The 22,312-nt window shown below is 39.8% G+C and overlaps 2 protein-coding genes and 1 long non-coding RNA gene across 9 annotated transcripts; 2 read left to right on the forward strand and 1 right to left on the reverse strand.

Annotated features, from left to right (window-relative positions):
- Positions 1-2,632: 2,632 nt before the first annotated feature.
- Positions 2,633-10,677, forward strand: LOC123443946. 6 transcript variants are annotated; one of them, XM_045120515.1, is made up of 22 exons: positions 2,633-2,814; positions 4,532-4,765; positions 4,893-4,952; positions 5,138-5,816; positions 5,944-6,084; positions 6,181-6,300; positions 6,432-6,672; positions 6,811-6,965; positions 7,088-7,319; positions 7,446-7,515; positions 7,597-7,808; positions 7,922-8,008; positions 8,098-8,198; positions 8,289-8,402; positions 8,519-8,635; positions 8,752-9,026; positions 9,189-9,360; positions 9,469-9,564; positions 9,659-9,790; positions 9,907-10,007; positions 10,128-10,314; positions 10,430-10,677. In XM_045120515.1, exons 4-9 carry the CDS (start codon positions 5,472-5,474, stop codon positions 7,310-7,312), a joined length of 1,227 nt encoding a protein of 408 aa, XP_044976450.1. In that variant the 5' UTR covers positions 2,633-2,814; positions 4,532-4,765; positions 4,893-4,952; positions 5,138-5,471; the 3' UTR covers positions 7,313-7,319; positions 7,446-7,515; positions 7,597-7,808; positions 7,922-8,008; positions 8,098-8,198; positions 8,289-8,402; positions 8,519-8,635; positions 8,752-9,026; positions 9,189-9,360; positions 9,469-9,564; positions 9,659-9,790; positions 9,907-10,007; positions 10,128-10,314; positions 10,430-10,677. The 6 variants fall into 6 exon arrangements, with proteins under 6 accessions (XP_044976450.1, XP_044976454.1, XP_044976452.1 ...); XM_045120519.1 differs by having other exon boundaries at positions 9,474-9,564; XM_045120517.1 differs by having other exon boundaries at positions 7,922-8,003.
- A 268-nt stretch (positions 10,678-10,945) lies between these two features.
- On the reverse strand, positions 10,946-15,326 carry LOC123443948. Of its 2 annotated transcripts, none has more exons than XM_045120523.1 (8): positions 15,243-15,326; positions 14,879-14,919; positions 14,595-14,777; positions 14,378-14,455; positions 14,219-14,284; positions 13,993-14,046; positions 11,235-13,873; positions 10,946-11,144 (listed from the first exon to the last, which is right to left on the reverse strand). In XM_045120523.1, exons 1-7 carry the CDS (start codon positions 15,283-15,285, stop codon positions 13,703-13,705), a joined length of 636 nt encoding a protein of 211 aa, XP_044976458.1. In that variant the 5' UTR covers positions 15,286-15,326; the 3' UTR covers positions 10,946-11,144; positions 11,235-13,702. The 2 variants fall into 2 exon arrangements, with proteins under 2 accessions (XP_044976458.1, XP_044976457.1); XM_045120522.1 differs by having other exon boundaries at positions 14,595-14,780.
- LOC123443949 lies at positions 14,353-15,590 on the forward strand. The gene is made up of 2 exons (XR_006630894.1): positions 14,353-14,437; positions 15,120-15,590. It is a non-coding gene; the product is annotated as an uncharacterized LOC123443949 (long non-coding RNA).
- Positions 15,591-22,312: the final 6,722 nt, after the last annotated feature.

Consider the following 22,312-nt stretch of genomic DNA (forward strand, 5'->3'; position numbering starts at 1 on the left):
CCGCAACTGCAAGACCTAAGGTGCCAACGGAACCTGTTTTTTTTTTGTTGTTGTAACAGTTGCAACCTAGCAGACATTCCTGCAACTGCAACTAAGCACACCCAACCGCAACCCGCAAACCGGGGGGGTGATGGAGGACATCCTTTTTTTGTGTATGTAGCAGTTGCAACATAATCGATGCGGTTGCAACTGCAACATGTGATACCCAGCTGTAAACACTCGTGTCAAGGCTAGTAGTTGCAACCGACCCAACATGAACGCAACTTTTTAAGACCTAAGGTGCAAAATGCAACCTTTTTTTTCATTTTTATTGTACTAGCAGTTGCAAGCTAATAGACACGCCTGCAACTGCAACCAAGCACACCTAGCCGCAACCCGCAACGAGGGGGGCAGGCGTTGATGGAGGGCATCAATTTTTCTTTTCTTTTTTCTTTTTTTATATGTAGTAGTTGCAACCTAACCGACACGGCTGCAACTGCAACCTGCGATACCCAAATGTAAATGCTTTTTGTGCTAAGGATAGCAGCTGCAACCGACCCAACACGACCGCAACTGCAAGACCTAAGGTGCCAACGGAACCTGTTTCTTTTTTCTTTTTTTGTTGTTGTAGCAGTTGCAACCTAGCAGACACGCGTGCAACTGCAACTAAGCACACCCAACCGCAACCCGCAAAACGGAGGGGAGGTGATGGAGGGCATCCTTTTTTCATTTTTTTGTTTTTTTATGTAGCAGTTGCAACCTAATCGATGTGGTTGCAACTGCAACATCTGATACCTAGCTGTAAACGCTCGTGTCAAGGCTAGTAGTTGCAACCGACCCAACACGAACGCAACTTTTTTAAGACCTAAGGTGCGAAACGAAACCTGTTTTTTTTCATTTTTATTGTACTAGCAGTTGCAACCTAATAGACATGCATGCAACTGCAACCGAGCAGACCCAACCGCAACCCGCAACGAGGGTATCATTTTTTGTGAGGGCATCATTTTTTCTTGGGATCTTGTATGTAGCAGTTGCAACCCTAACCGACACGGCTGCAAGTGCAACCTGCAACACCTAGATGTAAATGCTTTTGTGTCAAGGGTAGCAATTGCAACCAACCCAACACGATCGCAACCCGCAAGACCTAAAGTCGAACGGAACTTGTTTTCTTTTTCATTTTTTGTTGTACTAGCAGTTGCAACCTAATAGAAACGCTCGCAACTGCAACCAAGCACACCCAGCCGCAACCCGCAACGAGGGGGGGGCGGTGATGGAGGGCATCATTTTTTCTTTTTTGTATGTAGCAGTTGCAACCTAACCAACACGGCTAAAACTGCAACCTGCGACCCAGATGTAAATGCTTTTGTGCCAAGGGGTAGCAGCTGCAACCGACCCAACATGACCACAACTCCAAGACCTAAGGTGCGAACGGAACTTGTTTCTTTTTCTTTTTTTGTTGTTGTAGCAGTTGCAACCTAGCAGACACGCGTGCAACTGCAACTAAGCACACCCAACCGCAACCCGCAAACCGGGGGGGGGGGGGTGATGGAGGGCATCCTTTTTTAATTTTTTATTCTTTTTTTGTATGTAGCAGTTGCAACCTAATCGACGCGGTTGCAACTGCAACATGTGATACCCAACTGTAACATTTTTTCGTATTTTTTTCATTTTTTATTGTAATAGCAGTTGCAACCTAATAGACATGCTTGCAACTGCAACCAAGCACATCCAGCCGTAACCCCCAACGAGGGGGGGGGTGGGCGGTGATGGAGGGCATCATTTTTTCTTTTCTTTTTCTTTTTTTGTATGTAGCAGTTGCAACCTAACCGACAAGGCTGCAACTGCAACCTGCAAAACCCAAACGTAAATGCTTTTTCATTTTTTCTTTTCTTTTTCATTTGTTGCTACTACAACAACCTAGCAGACACGACTGGAATTGCAACCAAGCACACCCAACCGCAACCCCACAACGAGGGGGCGGGGGTGATGGAGGGCATCCTTTTTTCATTTTTCTTTTCTTTTTTGTATGTAGCAATTGCAATCTAACCGACACGGGTTGCAATTGCAATATGTGATACCCAGCTGTAAACACTCGTGTCAAGGCTAGTAGTTTACAACCGACCCAACACGAGCGCAACTTTAAGACGTAAGGTGAGAATGAAACCTGCCCTTTTTTCATTTTTTTGGTGTAGTAGTTGCAATCGTAGTGGCACGAACACAATTGCAAACAAGCGCACCCAACCGCAATCACAAAACGAAGCGGGCATCCTTTTTGTTTTTTTTCTATGTGGTAGTTGCAAACTAACTAACACAGCCGCAAACTAACCATCTTTTTCTTTTTCTTTTTCAATGTACTAGTACAGTCAACCACAACCGCAAATGTGCAAGATTAATTTTCTTTTTTGCCACAATTTTTTTAGTGCTTTTTAATTGAGGACTTTTGTTGACAATTTGTTGTTTTATTTTTTTCCAAGTAAGATCTTATATAATATTTTTTGATATCTATTAATCATAACGCTTTTTTTACATATACACTGAAGTCTGTGGCAGGCAGCCCTTCATTTAGAAATATTTTTATTTTTTTCTTTAACATCAACTCTCTAGCAGGTGGACCCTAGTTTAACGTATCTTTTCCAAAGAAAGGCGCAGCTTATTCTGTTCGGTGGCGTGCTCTTACTGTTTTCAAATCCGAGAGGTGGAGGAAGAGAGGGGAGGGACAAGGGAAGCTCTAGCACGGGGTCCACGACATCCAAGGTTGCGGCGACGAGGGTCATCGGCGACGAGATGCCAGGCGGCGACGACGAGGGTCCAACGACTTTTCGCCCAGAACAACAGGTGCTCTCCCTACTCCATCCTTGCTGCCGGGTCCCAAATCGAGCCGCCCCAAATCGAGGAGCAAGCACCTCAAATTGCGCTCTAGGGTTTCATGTTTTTTGATGATTTTGGTCAGTAGCATGTATGAGAGGGTGGAATCGAGCCCAATAGTTCTGTAAGTATGCACGAGGTTGTGTGTGGGGTACAAAATCCCCACTCCATTTCATTGCTTTTCGCCCAGAACAGCAGGTACTCTCGCTACTCCATCTTTGCTGCCGGGTCCCAAATCGAGGAGCCAGCACCTCAAATTGCGCTCTAGGGTTTCATGTTTTTTGGTGATTTTGGTCAGTAGCATTTATGACAGGGTGGAATCGAGCCCAATAGTTCTGTAAGTATGCATGAGGTTGTGTGTGGGGTACAAAATCCCCACTCCATTTCATCACAGTTGCAGGTCTGAGTTCTGTAAGTAGAACCTCAGTAGTAGTCCTTTTAAATGTGTTGCAGCTCACAGTTGCAGGAATGTCTTTAGGCTATAATGAGTATTTTTCAAACTATTTTTTTCTGAATCTCAGTAGTAGTCCTTTTTTGTATGTACAACTGAATGTTTACAAGAGTCAAAGTAGGAGCACTTTGTAGACATAGAAAGATGTTCTCAGTGTTGAAGATGTTTTTCTGTGTTCTATCTTCAGAATTCTCTTTTTGGAGCTCTGGGTGCTAATTCTTTGTTTGGAGGTCTCTGTTTGGAGTTCTTTGTTCTCTGTCAATAAAAATACAGTGTAGTGCTAACTGTATTTCGGATGTGTCAAATTTCACATGTATGTCAAACTCTTTTCCTCGTTATTTATCTATTAACAATGTTTCACAAACAGTCAAAAGTAAGAGCAGGCAATGTCTATTTTTAATCTGTTTGTTTTCTGATTCTCAGTACTACTTATTTGTAGTATATTTTACAAACAGTCAAAAGTAAGAGCAGGGAATGTTTGTTTTAATCTGTTGTTTTCTGAATCTCAGTCACTAGTGATTGTATGTACAATGTTTACAAGAGTAAAGGTAGTAGTATGCATGTTTTTTGTATATACTGAGTGTTGCCTTTTATTCAGTTTTTGACTAAGGTCGTGGCTCTTTTCAGTTTTGACTAAGCTTCAGCGTTCTGTGATGTTGTAATAGTCTTACACGGCTTGCCAACTTGCTTTTTTTAACAGTCTTCTGTGAATGTGTTTTAGTAAAATACTGATTGTTGCAAAGCATGTGAGACATTTTCAGAGAAGGGGAGATGATTCTGAGATTGCAAGGCATGTGAGACATTTCAATCTTGAAGATGCATTCTATGTGTGCTCGCGAGGGGTGGGGGTGTGTTATAGTTTAGTTCATGTTGTACTTTCTTTGATTATAATTTTTTTGAACTGCTTGGTCTTCAAAAGTTTGGAATTGTGTTCTTCCTCCACGGCGAAGTTAATGGTGTGGATGCTTTTGTTCCTATGAATGACTTGTGTGGTTTTTTCTAGTGTTTTATTTTTTTTAAAGAAAAATGAGAGTACTCACTTCCCAACCCAGCTTTATAGGAAAATACAAAATCAGCTGGGTTTACCAGCTATACAAAATTTGGCGTCCCTTTTTCTTTTATATTTTTTTCTGTTGAATACTCGTTGGTTGTATATAGATTTGAGCACTAGTTATAGTTTTTTTTGTCTTCTATACAGACTAATCATCATTTTTTGTGTTGAAAAAACATGATCAGGGCCTTACGAGAGTGCAATCAGACGTTCGGCAAAATGTTGTAGAGAATAAGGGACACATTTTTCCAACAGAGGAACAAATAGTTGCCACAGGAAAAATCAGCACAAATGCAAGTCAGGGTTTCAAGAATGATGAAGATAATCAGGGTGCTGAAAGCGAGCAGTACCGTGAGACTGATGACTTAACTAAAACTGACGTGTCAAACGACCTACTATGTGTTGGAGTAAAAAGATTGGTGAAGTCCTGCAACCCTCCTCACATCCTTTTTTTCCCCGAGTTTTTTTGTGTGTATAAGTATCTGTTTTATATATGTCCTGTTTTTGCACAATGTCAATTTTGTTCTTTATTGATGTCAATATCAGATTGTCAAGAGCTTTAAAAGGAAGCAAAGACGGAGTACTGTACGAAAGAGGAATCTGAAGGTATGTTCTATTTTTTATATTTTCCTTTTAACTGTTTATTCTTTTTTCCCCTGTGTGTATTCATCTATATATGAGCATTTCTTTCTTTTGTGTTTGTCTATGTTGTCTTTTTTTTGCAACCATCTTTTTTAGGTGATGTAGTATGCAGAATAATTTTTTAATTTTCCATTTTTACATGTATGTAGAGGCCAAGGCTTACTGAAGCGACTACACACGATAATTTTGGCGATGACATATGCAAAGCTTATAGCAGGTGCAGTGTCCCATATTTCTCCGAGGTTGCAAATAGTATTTGCAAGAGCAAGAATAGGGTGGATCTAATCAGGTCTACTGGGTTCGGGTACCTGTTGGAGTTAGATGATTGCCTTGTGCCAAGGCCGTTTGTGTAGTGGATAGCAGACAATGTCATTGTTGAGGATGAAGACATTATCATAAACAAGAAGCGGATACCACTGAATGCCCAAGTTGTACTTCATGTTTTTGGTATTCCATCAGGGGAGATCAACATCAGCATGGTAGATGATGGGGGGGAAAGCAGAGTTCCTTGCATTTTTTGGTCTATCAGAAGTGCCAACAATAAGATTTTTTGGTAGCAAGATTATACAAGGAGAAGAGATATCTGACGAGCAGTTTATTCGTTGTTTCATGATAGTTGTGTTGTCAATAGTGTTGTGTGCTACCTCCAACACAAAGCCAAGCACCAAGTACATGGGATCGTTAATAGATGTGAAGAAAATCAGATACCTCAATTGGTGCAAGTTCACTCACATGTGGTTGTTGCAATCTATTAGGAAATACCAAAAAGAGAAGACAAAGCACAATCGTTTGTCACTTACACTAGGCGGCTGCATATACCAACTAGTGGTACATTTTCCATTTTTCCTCTCTCCTTTAACCTTTTGTACTTCAAGTTTTTGTTTGTTTTATCTGTTTTTGGTTTATCCTTTTTTTTATCAAAATGAAGTTGACCTATGCTATTTTTTCTTCCAAGGTCCGTTTCCTTGACTTCACCGATTTTGGAGCAATACAAGTACCATCAGTCATGCAAAGGATATGTGTATGGAAAGGCAGCATGGTCAAAAATTTCACTGATATGTTCATAGACGAAAATGGCATGTACACACCAAATAAAGTAAGTTTGTTTTGTTGTTCATGTTATTACTATTTTTCTGTTCCTCTTCTTGTTTCTCGCTTTTTCATTTTTTTTTGTTTGCGTTCACACATGCAGATAAAAGATGAATCTGAAACATGCTATGCTCAAGAATCATTCAGTTGGGCGAGCACAACAAAAAACTCAAACTTAAGGGCTGCCATTGACAGAACAGTTGGCAATTTCATTACCGAGAAGGTTTCCCGTTAATTTTGTAATTCAGCATGGTTTTTAATGTTATGCTAATTATGAAGTTTTTTCACATCATTTGTTCTTTTTGGTCTCATCTACTCTTTTTTAAATCCTTTTGTCGACTTGCCATGCATCAGGTCAAAGAAGACATTTTTGCGTCATTCCAGTTCTATATGAGGGATGAAAACGTCAGCACTCGTATGAAAGCAAAGAATTTGCTTTTGAAGACACTTCAATTAGTTACAGCAGCAACTGATGATTCACAAAAAACTGAAAAACTGGAGTCATCTGACAACAACCACAATTCAGCGGACGAGTTTCACTGGTCAGGATCTACCATGAAAGTAAACTCAGATGGGGTGTGTGTTGAAGATGAGGGTAATCTTCCTTTAAGCAAACTCAACACTTGTATCTGACTTCTTTCTTAATAGTTATGTGTTTTAAGTAGTGTTAATTATTTTTGTAAATCATTTTAGCACAGTTTTTGTACTCATTTCATTTTCTCATTTTGGACAGCTGTAAATCGTAAGAGTAAGAGGGTGAAACAAGTCAGTGAACAATCAGTTGCATCAATTGAATGTGACCAAAAAAAACATGACCAAGACGAATTCCAAGGCAACAAAGGAGAATGTTTTGATGTTATTGGGAGTTCAAAGTCAGAAGATAAATATGTAAGTTACTTAATCTTATCCTTGTGTAAATTTTTAGCGTAAAATTCACATGTTCCTTTTTTTCTTTTTGATTTACATTTTTGTAATATCTTTTTGTTTTGTACCTACCTATTTTCCTCTAGAATCAAGGTAATATTGGTAATGAAGAAAGTCAAGGTAACAAGAAAGGAGGGCAAAATGAGACACAAGAAGTAACACTAGAAGGCAAAATCAAGCAAACAAGAGCAGCAACCACTTCTAGTTTTATGTACTTGTTGGAAGCAGAAAACACAGTAGTGTTTCCTCATATTCATGCTGAAGATTGTGGAAAACAAAATGCAGCAAGTTTTGACGGTTTCACGAGCTAAAAAACATGTAAAAAGTTTTTTACTCTTTAGTTTTTTCTTTTTTGTTGTGAACACATGTTTCTTTTTCTTTTTCCTTTGTAATATTTTCTCATTTATCATAAGACCATCCATCTTATTTTATTCTTTTTGACAGGTACAAAACAAGGAAAACAAGGGATCATGCAGCAAAATAGATTTCGACATGAATGTCACATTGATTGCAGGTACTTTTTATTTTTAGTTAAGCTGATGGTCATCATTTTTTCAAATATAGTTGACGATGACACAAAGGATCTTTCAAACAGACAAAGATGTTGTAGATGATCTTGAGATGAATGAAGAAGAATCCTGGGCTAATTACCTTGATAAAGCAAGGGAAAAGTACTTTTTTCATGATGACGACACACCAACTCTATGATTATTTGAAAACTGGGATGACCGTGGGAATGAAATAACTGAGCGTGAGCTATGGCGTCCATTGCATATGAATGATGAGGACTGTAATAGGAAGATCGAGGTGTGCAAATGATACGAATACAAATGATCATTTTTTTTGTGTTTTCCTTTATGCTTTACTAGTTGTACCTACAGTCACTACAGTAATTGTATTTTTTTGCATCAACATTTCAGAATGCGAAGAAAAGCATTGGTCAGCACAACAAGGAACAAGGACAAACAAGCAACTATGAGGAAACAAAAGAAATCAAGAGCAGTGAGGTTTTGTTTTGAAATAACTGAAACTGTATTGGTTTGGAATCGGACCTTTTTCACTTTTTATCTAATTTTTTTTGGTTTTATGTGATCAGGTGTCTGTACATTGTACACAACAGTCAAATAGTGTTGCACGGAGATGCTTTTCTCCACGTCCACTAACTGTAATAACACCCGATGGAGGAATAATTGTTTGGTGAAGTTTTTCTCGCGTTGTTCCTGAGCATTTTTTAAGCTAACTGTTCTTTATCACTTTGGTGCTGAATTTACCTTTCTGAGATGTCAGACAACACCAAACGCAAATATTCATCATGGGTGGGTTGAGGCGCATACATGTTATTCTCCTAGGAATAGGAACACTAGTTTCAAGAAAACGACTACCACACCTCCAAGCAGTAAAGTAATTTTCTCTTTTGTTTTTAGTGTGCTCATTTCTTGATTTGGATTCACTTTGACAGTATTTTCAGTGTTGTTACATTTTTTCATTTTTGTTTTCTTTTTGTTGTAATAATGCAGAGTTTTTTCTCAAAGTCTGCATTGAAAGGAAGGATTTTGTTCCCCGAAGGAGCTAACTTGGAATGCAACTTAGATGGGACAGAGAATAACCCAATAACATTCTTGGATGATAACACTGTAAGTATGTTTTTTTGTGTTGATCTACAAGATAAACTTAACTTCAAAACAAAATAAACACATTATATAACTCAAGGTTATTCATATGTTTGTTTATTTGTTGAATTTTATATCAGGCCTCGCCAGATGTCCAAATCCTCAGCCACAGATCTTGCAAACAATCTTGCAACAATGGAGTGAACAGTTCAGATGATCACTACAACACGAAACTCATGTTAGGTAGTACAACCAACTTTAGTGGCAAAGAAAATAGAGCACCTAAAAGGATAGTACAACCAAGCAAATATTTGTGCTCACCTTATGACCAGCAAGACAAGGGGCCCATCATGGAACATGAAGTTAAACTGTACAAGAACATCTTGGTCTTAAGCGAGAATGATTACTACACAAGGTTATGACACTCTTTTCACCTGGGAAACACCCACTTCTTTTTTGTTACTTACATGTGTTTTTTTTTGTTTTTTTTGTTTTTTTGCACATATCAAGTATGTACAGTAGGTTTTTTTCCCTCGCACTGATTTTTTTGTGTTTAAATTATTTTTGTCAAATGTAGCGAACTGGCAATCGAGATTGATAGGTGCATAGTGTCAATGGAACAACTTGGTAATTCATTCAAACCAGGAGGATGAGTAGAGGCATACGTCATCAATGCATACTGTCGAAAATTGTTCAGAGATAACCATCCTAGGACATCACACAGGCATTACTTTTTCCGTACAGCAGCAGTAAGTTGCTCTATATTTTTTATTTAGTGCACTGTCTATCATTTTTCACTATGAAGATATTTTTTTACCTTTTATTTATACTTGTAATATGATTACTTTTTGGAAAAGTGGAGGACTGAAGAGGGGAGATTATCTTTCAAAGACAAAGCTATAAAAAGCTTCATCGGAGCAGGGAAAGCAAGACCACTTGAGCTGAGCAATGAAGTATGTACAATGCATTTTCTACCATTGTTTCCTTAGTGAATATAGTTTCTTGCATTCCATCAATTATTTATTTATTACTTTTTGTTTGTTGTAGCTATTTTTTCCTAGTTTTCACGAAAGACATTGGTTCGTCTTCCTTGTTGACTTGAAAGCATGGATGTTCATCTTCCTAGACTCAAAGTATGAAGAAAACAACATGTTCCACAAGAACATAAAAGACATGATGGTTATGCTTCTTTTCCCTTTTCATAGATAATGTAGTAGATGATATTCTTCTATTTTTGGTTCACCACTCATTTTTGTTTGTTGTTTTTGAGTAGATTCTATTCTTCTTTTTCACAGATTGACAACTTTATCCAAACATGGTGCGATTCTCATTTAAGAAACATGGGGTTTAGTCAATTTCAAACAACATATCCAGCATTACCAAAGCAAGATGATAGGTAAATCACGGACTCCTTTTGTCGAGATGCTGTATTTTTTCTCATTTTCTGTAATGTTTTTTAAAATCGATTGAGAAATTGATGCTTATTTTTTTATACCCCGCTGCCAAATATGAACAGCGATTCCTGTGGAATTTTCACACTAATGAAGATGCAAACTTATCGAGCAAGGAACCCTATGCAGACAGTATTCCAGGCGAAATATGTTCCAGATGCGCGCATCAGACTTGCTGTTGATCTACTATTCAGCACTCACAACACAATGGATAAAGCGAAAAGACTTGTCAAGGACTTATGATCGAAAATTGTATACTTTTTACTCTTTTTTTTAAATGTTCATTTTTTTCCAGCTGTAAAAAAAAGTTGTTTCTTTCAAGTTGATATGAGTTTTCTAACTACTTCTCTTTTTGTACTTCCTGTAGGTAAGGCATATCCAAAAGTAAAGTCAACAACAACATGTTCAAGATAAACGAAGGAAAGCTGCACATAAAGTTTTTAGCAGGATGTTTTGTCTAGTGTACATGGAAGAGTATTAAATATTCTATCTTTGTTGAAGTTGAATGGAAAATGTATAGGAGTCGTGTGTACTATGATACATTGAATCATTTTCTCGAGACACAAAATGGTGGCAGAAAACCAAACTATTTCAATTTCAGTTTTGTTTGTTTTTTGTTCCAGATTTATCATAGTGCTAAAGCTTTTTTCAACGAGATTTTTAATGTTTGTGTTCTTTTTCTATTCTATCAATTTTCCCTGTTTTTTTTGTGTGTGCAGGATTTCAAAATTGTTGATGCTCAGAATGAAGTTGCAAAACATATATACAAATAACAACTTTACCAACAAAATAATGTTAAGGTTAATGTCACATATCACCCATGGAATTTTTTTAAATTCAGTTCAACTGAATTTTTTTTAACATTTCACGAATCTGTTGAAAATAAAATAGAGAAAGTGCTATCATCTATAGAGAATCACAATTTTCTAAAATTACATTTCTAGCCCCTAGCAGGAACAATAGAAAAAATTGAACAAATGCCTTCTTCAACTCATAGCAACTACTTTTTCAGTTTTCTTTCCTCGCCTTCTTCTTCAGGTTTGCGTGAGATGTTTCCTTCTGTCTAGTTTCCCCAGCTGAGACTGCAAAAAAATTACACCAGAGAATTTATTAAATTGGAAAACAAGTTACATACAAGGTGTTAGAGAATAAGATTTTTTTTAACGGGAAACCTTGAACACGTTTTTGGCTGCGTTTTTCTTTTTGAGCGACACCTCCATCATCAAGTGTTTCCATACAAGTATTTCTATTATGATCATGTTTTCCGCACTGACTGCAAGTAACTTTCTGCTTAGATTGTAAGTTTTCCATAAAAGTTTTGTAACGGCCTTTTTGCGGACGACCCTTTGATACCGCAACATCAGGATCCTGAAGTTTGTTCCCATAACCGTCAGGATGCGGTGTTGCCTCAAAATCAGTTGTGTCCTTGTGAACATTCCTTTTTTCTGTCTCGGCAAGCTCATCTTCTTTAGTCATCTCATCCAACCTCTGTTGCACCCTTTCACTTTCTTTCACAAGATAGAGATATTTTCTATTTGTTGATGCACCATCAGAGGCCATGTCACTGAGCCTATTAGAGAGCAGGGTATACCTCAAGTGTTGACTTCCAACAGTTAATTCCAAAGGGACATTGAAATGAATGTCTCGTATGTCCTTCCTATTTTTTGGCCTCCACCTGTCGATGTAATATTTTCAGGAAGCGTGGACATGTTCAGATGAGAAAGGACCCTCAAAACATGGCTGCAGACAATGCCATCCTTCTGAAATTTTCCACAGATACAACTGAAATCCTGTTGCTGCATGTCCACAATCACAACGAATCTTCGTGTTCTGAAATCTTTTTCAGCAAGCATTGGTGTCTTGTATACTTCATAACTCACATTCCTCTCAACCTCTTCAACATGCAAGTTCAAACTTAAACTTTATCTATTTTTCGAATCTGTAAAATGTTTTCCGGTTGTACATTTTTGCAGCTTGCAACTCAAGTTCACTTCGTGCCCAGAATGTTGGCGAAGTTGTTCTAGTGATAGAGTCTTGCTCCCTCTCTTTATCTTGGATAGTTTCAGATATTTTCTGGTACTCTTGTAGGAAGCTAATGACATTGTGAGTTGATGTGATGTTGTCCTTGAAAATGGCATTCGTGCCTTCACTACGTGCAGTAGAGTGTATGAAGGGGAAGAAGTACTTGACATGCCCAATGTTGTATCCCTGTATCATGTCTGTCCACAATTTCTCAAACTCAGCCACTGTTAGAGAGTTGTGTATAATATCGCTGAAATCATCATGTAGGTTTTTATGTGTTGCAAATGTCCTGGTACAGTTTTCCTCAGCCTTCTTTTTTATATGCGACAAACAGCACCTCTGGCAGATATGTGGAAAAACTAAAGGGATAGATGTCTTCATTGCAGCATCCTCATCTGTGATAATTGTGGGCGGAGATTTTCCTCCCATGCAATGCAAGAACGTCTCAAACAACCACTGAAAGGTGTCTGTTGTTTCATTCTCAATGATAGAGCAAGCAAACAAACACTTCTAACCATGTCCTGTGATACCAACAAAAGGAGCAAACGGTAGGTTGTATCTGTTTGTTTTAAATGTGGTGTCAAAGCTGAGGCAGTCTCCATATAGTTCATACATTTTCCTAGAATAGCCATCAACCCAGAAAATGCACAAAACTTTACTATCTTCATCAGAGACTTTTGTTGTCTTGAATGCATAGTAAAACTGAGGATCTTCAGCTTGCATCTTTCTGAAAAATATTAGCACCTACATCATATCATTTTGGTTGCTCTCTTTGCCAATTGCTGTCCTAACATTGCTCACATGCTTCTTGGTATAAGGAGTATTCCCTCCTCTCAAGAAACTTAGGATCGCCATTATTTTCCTTGTTGGTAATTTGACAGCATTGAATGTTCGGATTAGGAGTTTCTCCTCTTCTGTCATGTAATTGTGAGAACGGAGGTATTTTACTTCTGTGGGAGGACTGAGTTCATGGTTGTGTTCTAGGTTTATGGTTGTTATCACCCACTTCCCGTCCTTCTTTACAAGAATGAGCTGAGGTTTGCAATCAGTTATATCAATGGTGTTTGCTTTTTTCTTTCTAGCATTGTGGTATGGCTCCTGTCCAGTCTTTTGTTGCCTTGCCTGACGTCGTTTCTTCCTCCTATTCTCTTGTTCTTCTTCGTCAATTATCTTCCGTGACCTATTGCACTTGAACATGAGCCGAGTTGGCGCAGTGCCACCTTGTTTTTTTACCACAAAAGCGCGCTGCCTTCTTCACAGAAAATCCACAAATTAAGGCGTATTCATTGTAAAATCCATAAGCAGCATCCTGTGTATCGAAGACCATGTCAAGAAGAGGTACATGGTGGCTGCGAACTTCTTGGCTACAAGTTTGAGCAGCAACTATACTTTCATTTTCAAGGAATATAAGTATATCTTCTTGTGTCAGTTTCTCAACTTCACCCATTGCAACAGCACCACTATTGTCATGTTCTCCAACAGTTGTAACCCTCATGTCAGAGATTCTTTCCATCAATGCCGGAGAAAGATAATCATCAAAATCACTGTCAGAAGCATTATCACTTGACATTATCAAGGAGTTTTTGTTTGCTTCTCCATCCATGTGCATATCAATATCCTAGTTCAAATCATTTAAGCTTTCTCTGAAACGGTTGTCAATAAACGGCTCAAGCTCTGGATCTTCTTGTGTATCAACTTCAGATGAATGTTGAGCTGGAAAACCAGTTTCTGCCTGTGACAATTGTTGTGGTGATCTCCCATATCGTCCAGTTATCATGAATGTATCATTCTGCATTTAAAAAAAATACAGTTCAGTTACATAATTTTGTAATTTTTCTACTCTGACTAAAACCCAACAATTGTTCTTAATGCAAAACAATTACAACATTTAAGCAACAGAAAAACTACCTCGGTATGAACAAGGTGATCTTGTTGTGATTGTGAGGATCCATACATAGCTCCCTGAAAAGCAAATCAAACACTAGCTAGTTATTGCGAGGATCCGTACATAGCCTGTTGTTTGTTGTTGTTTGTTGTTGTTGTTTCTTTTTATTGTGTGTAGGTAATACAATATTATTTTTGTTTTTACTATATATAGAAAATACACTAATTTTTCATAAAAATGGTACAGTACCTCTTGTTCAGCAGCTAGGAGCAGCTGCATGTATGAGACATGCCCTTCTTGTGACATGGTGTTAACCTGCATTTTCATCATTTTTTGTCCAAAGTTAGTAATGATGATCCTTTATTTTCGGCCCTAAGATCATTTTCCTGTTTTTGTTTCAAAACTTACAGGTTGTTGGAGTGTACAAGATATTTTATTGGACTTGCCATTCAAAGTGTCTGATTCCAGGTTTGTAGGCAAGCTCATCTAAACAAAACAGACAAAAAATAATATATGACACACTTTCATTCAAGAAGAACAACTTACTTATAAGAAGTTTTTGAAATATCTGGTAAAGCATAGCCAAAGACAAATTTTCATTTCTTTGTCTGTAGCAACAATTTACCTCTTTGCTGTCAAAAGTATTGTAGTTAGCAAAAGAAGTTGTTGGCATTGCATTATTTTCAGCATTTCCATGCATTGAATTGAAACCATACACTCGGTGTTGTATCCAGGAATTTCCATGGGATGGGACTTGATTGGAAGCACCAGAAGATAACCATTGTTGTTGGTGGCTTATTTGCGCCCCCTGCTTTTTTAATTTTCAGATTTTTAGTATGCAAAATCGAAGCACAAAAATGCAATGCAGATTGATAAGAACCATCACTTTTTTGTTTCACGGATACCAACCTGAGAGCCGCATAAATAAGTTCCATATGCATAAAAAATAGCTACAAGGCAAGGAAAAAATTGTTAGCCATGGACATTGTAACTACCAACAGTTTTTTGGTATATCTCTGTGTGGCAGCATGGTAGTTCAGTTTCTTTTTTTGCACATTTTTTGTCAAGCATCAAAATGAGTGGGAAGGCTTTGTATTGCTAGCTACAGTACTTTTTGAAATATCTGAATTATGGGTTTTTCTCTTTGCAGCATCAACATGCAGAAGGTTTGATGAACCCAACAAACACATCAAAATGGAAATCAAGCCTAGGTCTGGGAAGAACAACACACTTGAGAATTAGATCTGGGAGGAGGGGGAGGATCAACACATACCCTGGTGAGTGTTCTCTGCTCTTGGATCTCTGCCTTGGTCCATGATGAGTTATCTTTTGTGCTCTCAGAGTTCTTCAAATTTTCTTTTTTCTCAGTTTTGAGTGGTCCGAGGAGAAAGATGAGGGAGTGGCGGCGTGGAGGGGTGGGGAGTGGGGAGGAGACTGATTAGGGGGTGCGTCTTAGGGTTCCTCTATCAACTGGGAGGAAGAGGAGAGGGAGAAAAGTAGAGCAGCTTTTGTCTTCTCTTTTTGTGTGTAGCCTATCCTCTCTCCTTTTTGTTCTTTTTTTTGCTTTACGACACGAGAGACAGTTGTCCACGACCCAAAAGAACACACAAACAAGGACAAACAACCAGAAAAGCCCATAACCCAAAAAAGTCCAACAAACCAGGACAAAACAACGCACAAGACAAACAAAAGGAAACAAAAAAATTGGGCTGTGAAACATTGTCCCAGAAAAGCCCACACAGTTTTTTTTTTTCTTTTGATCTGACCGGGGTGATCGGGGCTGGGGAAACATCGGATGTCTACGTCAGCCGCCACCTCATCCGACTGAGACCATTTGTCTTCTCAATCGAATGAGGCCCAGGCGCTCCCATAAAATTTCTCATGAGTATCTCTCTCTTTCTCTCTAAGGTCTCTCAAACAAAACTGTGCACCACAGAAAAGGAAATTACTATCTAACTTAAAACAATAGAATGCATACAAGATTTGTGAACGTAGAAAACACAAACTATTTTCCCCATGAGTTACAAAAAAAGTCGTGCAGATCTGCATGCATGTATATTCCTAAAGCAACTGCATGCATGTAAAAATAGAAAATTAGACCAACTTTAATTGTCTATTTTTATAAAACTGGCAAGCGCAGTCCCAAGGGTAGTCCCAAGCGCAGTCTTGCTCCATCAACAGTCTCCACGCACTGCTGCAGCCATGTAATCAGATCTCGCTGTATGCAGTGGCAGCAGCCCCATGTTTTGAGACAGCCATGCTTTTTATACGATACAAAATCTCTAGGCAACTCCAAAAGACCCTATAATGCCCCGACCTGCAAAATAATCATCAAAATAAAGATCGGGACGGAAAATATTGTCAGACCAGGCCCCGCAAACGCGTTCGATCTGTAATTTTATTAAGGGGCGCGGCAAAATCCCTTCCTCGACCTGCGAAAACACAGGTTTCCGCCTCCTCTATACGGTGTCCGGTATCGCACGAAAGCGGTTAGCTGGAGGGACATTTCAACCCGCGCCATTTCCCCATCCCCATCCGCCGCCGCGCCGTCATCGGTTCCCCCAGTCCTTTGCCGGCTCTGGGGTGCGACTTTGTACCGAATCTTCGATACGAATCGCGCCGCTGGTGCGCTGCTGCCCTCTTCCGACAAGCTGGTGCACCGGCTCCCCTGGATCCGCCAATCCACGCCGACGGAAGAGCCACCGCCGGAGATGGACTTGAGCCCGTGCGAGAAGTTTCTGCTCGAGGATTCATCCTCTTCAGATGACTCGGATGTTGAGAGGATGCTTCTCACATTTCGCCAGCACGGTTTGGTGATGACCCTTTCCGTGAAGGAGCATGAAGACGAGAACCGTAAGAGGCAGCGTGGATCGAATATTGGTAGTATTTGCATTCCTCGAAATCCCAATCTCGACAACGAAATGCTGATGCGAGACTACTTCGCCGCCAATCCAACATACCCGTCGCACCTCTTCCGGCGAAGGTACCGTATGCGCATATCCCTATTTGTTAAAATTGTTGAAGCTTGCGAGGCGAATTGTCGATATTTTACTCAAAGAAGGAATTCCGCGGGCTTCAAGGGATTTAGTGCATATCAAAAAATCTCGGCAGCTATGTCGGTAATTTCATACGGCGTTCCGACTGACTATATGATGACGAGATGATGTATATACTTCTCGCTCCTCGTTGGTTACCCCAAGTGGAAGGTTGAGATGTAGTCAGCAGCAAGTTTTTCCTTACACGAAGACTGTAAGGTTTATCGAACCAGGAGGACTCCTAGGCTCTACAAGTAGGTGTCTCTCACCCTGCCGCTAGCAGAAGACGTGGACCTGCACACACACAAATAACTTTGCTCCTAACGAGTACAGAGAGGTTGTCAATCTCTCCGGCCTTGTAGTTTGCAAAGGATCAAAACACAAGCGGGAATAGTAATAGTGATTGCAACGGAAAAGTAAATGAAAGCGGTAAATGATGGAGGTGTAAACAATGATGATAATATGGACCGGAGTCACATGATGTTCACTAGTGATGTCTCTCTCCCAAAAGAAGATAAACAACTATGCTTGGGTAAACAAATTACAGTTGGGCAATTGACAGAATTATGAACGCACCGCAATGCTAATTATGCTACTTGATAGTTAGATGTTCAATAGTAATGGGCAGTACGCCAAGACAAGTAGACCGTTTATTCATCAACATCTACTTAATAATCATCCACCTTGAGATATCTATCCAGAACATCTCGCCGGTATTAAGTTGCGAGCCCCACCCAAAGTGTAAACTCAAAGCAATGGACAACTACATTAAGGAACCATGAGTAAGGTAAATAATCCTTGCAACCATGGTCACAAGCACCGTTGTTTTCTCACTGGTGGCAACAACACATCCCCTAGTCTCATGTTTCTGTCACTCAAGCTAGACATCGAGGGACACGAACCCACAATCATGCATAATGTTCCCTCTTGGAGTTACAATCTACTACTTGGCCAAAGCAATAAATAGCAATGGAGAACATGCATGAATCACTAAGGAACATAATATAAAAGGATAATCAAATATATAACTCATAACAATCTGAACATAATCCCATAATCCATTGGATCCCAACAAATCGAGTATAGCAATAGCAAGAGAATTACATAGATGCCTTGATCATGTAGGGCAGCTCACAAGGACTAACCATTGAAGCACAAGATTGGAGAGAAGACATCACATAGCTACTGGTCATGGACCCAAGGTCCAAGGAGGACTACTCACAGACGGGTCCAGGAAGCGTCCATGGCAGTGGAGAAGCTCCCGGAGGTCAATCCTCCCTCTGGCAGGGTGCCGGGAAGAGGTATCCTGACGCTCCCGATCTCGAAAGCGTTGCGGTGGCGGAACGATGGAGAAATTCGCGATTCTGGATCCAGTATAGGGTTTTCCTCGTCAAAGGGGTAAATCTAGTTGAAGGGAGGACACCAGAGGAGGTGGGACCTACCCAGGCGGCCTATGGGTGCAACCAGGGGTAGGCTGCGCCAGGAGGTCGCCTGGATGGCCCCTGCCCCCGTCTAGCCCATCTTCGATGATCTGAAAGCTTCCGGTACGCTGACTTTTTATATATTTTTTTCAAGATTTTTCGGGCTTTGGTAAATTGGGTAAAAGCCCCTGCAAAAAGACACCAGCAGACATGAACTGGCACTGGGTGCACTGAGTTAGTAGGTTAGTTCAAATATGTGTAAAATGATATAAAAGTGTAGCAAAACATATAACAATGTCACCCAAAAGATCACTGAACAAGCAGAAACTATAGATACGTTTGGGACGTATCACTATACCGATGAGTACCTTCGCATATGGGAAGATAGTACAATTGAGTCAGTGCCTAGGTTTGCCAAAGTGATTGTCCGTGTCTTTGGTCGTGAATATCTTCGGGCACCGAACGAGGAAGATACGAAAAAATTGATGGCATTTAACAAAAGAAGAGGTTGGCCTGGCATGCTAAGAAGCATAGATTGTGTGCGTTGGTCTTGGAAAAATTGTCCAAAAGCATGGCAGGGAATGTATTATGGCAAGTCTCATGATGCAAAAATTGTGCTAGAGGCTGTAGCTTCGTATGATTTATGGATTTGGCATTGCTTTTTTGGTATGCCGGGTACTCTAAATGATATCAATGTGTTACAGCAGTCTCATTTGCTTGTTAGACTTGCTAGTGGTGATGCTCGAGCTTGCAACTACACTATCAATGGGCATGAATACACAAAAAGATACTATCTTGAAGATGGTATATACCCTTCTTGGTGCACATTTGTGAAGAGCATCAAAGACCCCCAAAGTAGGGAAGAGTTTGAATTTGCAAGGGCACAAGAGACAGCCCGTAAACACATTGAAAGATCATTTGGGGTTTTGCAATCTAGGTTTGCCATTGTTCGTGGTCCTTCTCGGTTTTGGGACAAGTATAAAACATCATGACATGGTGTGTAATTATTCACAATATTATTCTCGAAGATGAGAGAGGCATGAACTTAGAGTTCTTCTATGACAATGTGGGCAGCCGTGTCAAACCAGCTAGAGACCCTAACCGAATCAGAGCTTTTCTTCAGACATACAGGAAGATTGAGAATGCAAACACCCACTGTTAACTTCAGAAGGATCTCATTGAGCACTATTGGCAAAGGGCTAGGGAGTAGTAACATTCCATTTTTCCATTCATTTTCATTTCATTCATGTGTGATTTGTGTATGGCACAAGTTTTGTATTCATGTGTGACATTCATTTAGTTTGCTATGATCATTTGAATAATTATTGTACTTCAGATGGTTACTATTTTTGTAATATTGACATTCTACTTATTTTGCACATGATAAGTAATTCTAATTTACGGGGTATTCGGTTTGCGGGTCGACATGGTGGCGCCCGAGCATAACCGACATTGATGACCCGTATAGTAGCATCTTCTGCGAATATGCTTTTATACGGGTCCGTTTTGGGGGGTCTGTCTCTGTCTGCGCGTGCGCCGATCCGCAAAAACCGTTTTTCACGAACTGTAAACGACTTTTGCGGATCAGCATTATACGAGGTGTGCTAGAGATGCTCTTACAAGGATCAAGCCAAGAGAAGATGGAGAGTACTAGACGACAACAGGCTAGCATGTCCAATATATTTTTTGGTCTACCTGCTGGCTGCATCGTGCCTCGAGATGCAGAGAAAGATGTTGTATGAAGCAAGTTTGACGATACTACGTGTGTCCGTTTTAGATTTTGGTAGTTCGAATGATTTGGTATAGGAGTAGAATTTTATGATACATTGATATGCAAGGTATGATAACTACAGCCATGTCTCTATTTTTGTCGTAATTATAACAAGTAAATATTAAAAATGATTGTATGCTGGAATCTCCATACTATATACCAACACGAGGTATTAGAAGTAATCCCTATGTATATTCTCTCTCTCAAAGATGTGACAAACACACACAAACAATTATCTATGTGATAGACCAAGATATGCATATGTGTTGGCATTATTAGAAATAAAAACACATATAATCACAATTTAACTCAAAGAGAAATTTTGACATCTATTGATGCTATTTAAAAAACAAAAAAGTAAGTATGACAAAAACAACTTGGACTGTTAATGTAAATAATAATGAATGATTCAATTTTAAAATATGATATAATGTAAAAACTCCATAAAGATTTTGCCCAGGATATATCACTACTAGAATACAAGGCTTTGGTCCTGGCCTGATAAGAGCATTAGTCCAGGTCGACTTACGAACCAAGACTAATGCGTGCATCAGTCGTGGTTCGAGCGGCGATGATGCCGGTCGGGCCTCCGCGGGCATTAGTCCCAGTTCTTCTAGGACCTTTAGTCCCGGTTCGTGCCACAAACCGGGGCTAAAGGGCATGACTCCTTGCGCAACCCCTTTAGTCCCGGTTCTGGAACTGGGACTAAATGGCTATCTTCATTCCTGGTTCTAGACACCAACCGAGACTAAAAGATTGCCTATATATATGCTCTTCCCTGCCTGCTCACTCCTCTCATTTTTGGCCGGCCAACGTGTGGAGCTGTGTGCTACTCTAGTTCTCACCTACTATGCACATGAGGTGTTTGATGAAATGGCCGAACCACACTTAATCTTTCTTTCCTCTTCAAGTTCGACCTCCAAGGTTCATTTCCCTCAAGATTTGTCTAGGATTGGTGCTGCACCAACTATCCAAGTGTTCTAAAAAGGTTAGCAACTTCATCCCCTCATCTATCACTACTAGTTTAGCACATTTCAAATGCTCTAGAAGTAGTGTGGTTTGCGGGTTTTAGTGCAGGAATGTATGTCTGAGTTTATTTGATTTAGATGCACAATCTTATGTGTATGTTGTTTATATACTTAATCATATAATGCACACAGATGAACCGACAATGGATGTACGGTGACCGACGCACCTCCGGCTACATTGACGGCATGCATAATTTTCTCGAAGTGGCTGAGGCAAACAAGCAGAATGATTTTATGTATTGTCCATGTACTGTATGTGGGAATAAGAAGGATTACTCTTCCTCGAAAACCCTTCACTTGCACCTGCTTGAGAAGAGTTTCGTGCCACACTATAATGTTTGGACCAAACGCGGAGAAAGAGGGGTTATGACGGAAGACAATTAAGAAGAACAGGATGATGACAAACTATCTGAATCCTATTTTTCATGAATACGGTGATACTGCAACGAGGGAAGCTGAAGATCAAGAGGCGCCCGCTGATGATGATCTTCGCCGGGTCATTGTTGATGCACGGAGAGAATGCGAAAGTGCAAGGGAAAAGTTGAAGTTCGACCGCATGTTAAAGGATCACAAAAAAGGGTTTTACCCAAATTGCGAAGATGGCAACACAAAGCTCGATACCACACTCGATTACAGCAATGGAAGGCAGAGAATGGTATATCTCACAAGCGATTTCAGAAGCTACTGAAAATAATGAAAAACAAGCTTGCAAAGGATAACGAATTGCCTGACAGTACGTACGAAGCAAAGAAGGTTCTCTACCCTCTGGGATTAGAGGTGCAGAAGATATATACATGCCGTAATGACCGCATCCTCTACCATGGTGAGGAGTACGAGAATTATGCATTCCCGGTATGCGGTGCATTGCGGTATAAGATTGTACGAGATGACCCAAGTAATGTTGAGGGTCAGCGCCCCAGGAAGAGGGTTCCTGCCAAGGTGATGTGGTATCCTCCTATAATACCGTGGTTGAAACTTCTTTTTAGAAACAAAGAGCATGCCAAGTTGTTGAGATGGCACAGAGAAGGCCGTAAGAAAGACGGGATGTTGAGAGTACCCGCTCATAGGTCGTAGTGGTGAAAAATAGA

Source organism: Hordeum vulgare, chromosome 3H, assembly GCF_904849725.1.
Source record: "Hordeum vulgare subsp. vulgare chromosome 3H, MorexV3_pseudomolecules_assembly, whole genome shotgun sequence".
In the NCBI taxonomy this organism is placed as follows: Eukaryota; Viridiplantae; Streptophyta; class Magnoliopsida; order Poales; family Poaceae; genus Hordeum; species Hordeum vulgare.

Coding starts and splice junctions, on each gene's coding strand:
- LOC123443946 (XM_045120515.1), top strand. CDS start 5,472: ATGATGGGGGGGAAAGCAGAGTTCCTTGCATTTTTTGGTCTATCAGAA. Junction 5,817..5,943: donor GCTGCATATACCAACTAGTG/GTACATTTTCCA, acceptor TTTTCTTCCAAG/GTCCGTTTCCTTGACTTCAC. Junction 6,673..6,810: donor GGTGTGTGTTGAAGATGAGG/GTAATCTTCCTT, acceptor CATTTTGGACAG/CTGTAAATCGTAAGAGTAAG.
- LOC123443948 (XM_045120522.1), bottom strand. CDS start 15,285: ATGGACCAAGGCAGAGATCCAAGAGCAGAGAACACTCACCAGG. Junction 14,920..15,242: donor AGCAGAGAACACTCACCAGG/GTATGTGTTGAT, acceptor CTTGCCTTGTAG/CTATTTTTTATGCATATGGA. Junction 14,781..14,878: donor CTTATTTATGCGGCTCTCAG/GTTGGTATCCGT, acceptor AAATTAAAAAAG/CAGGGGGCGCAAATAAGCCA.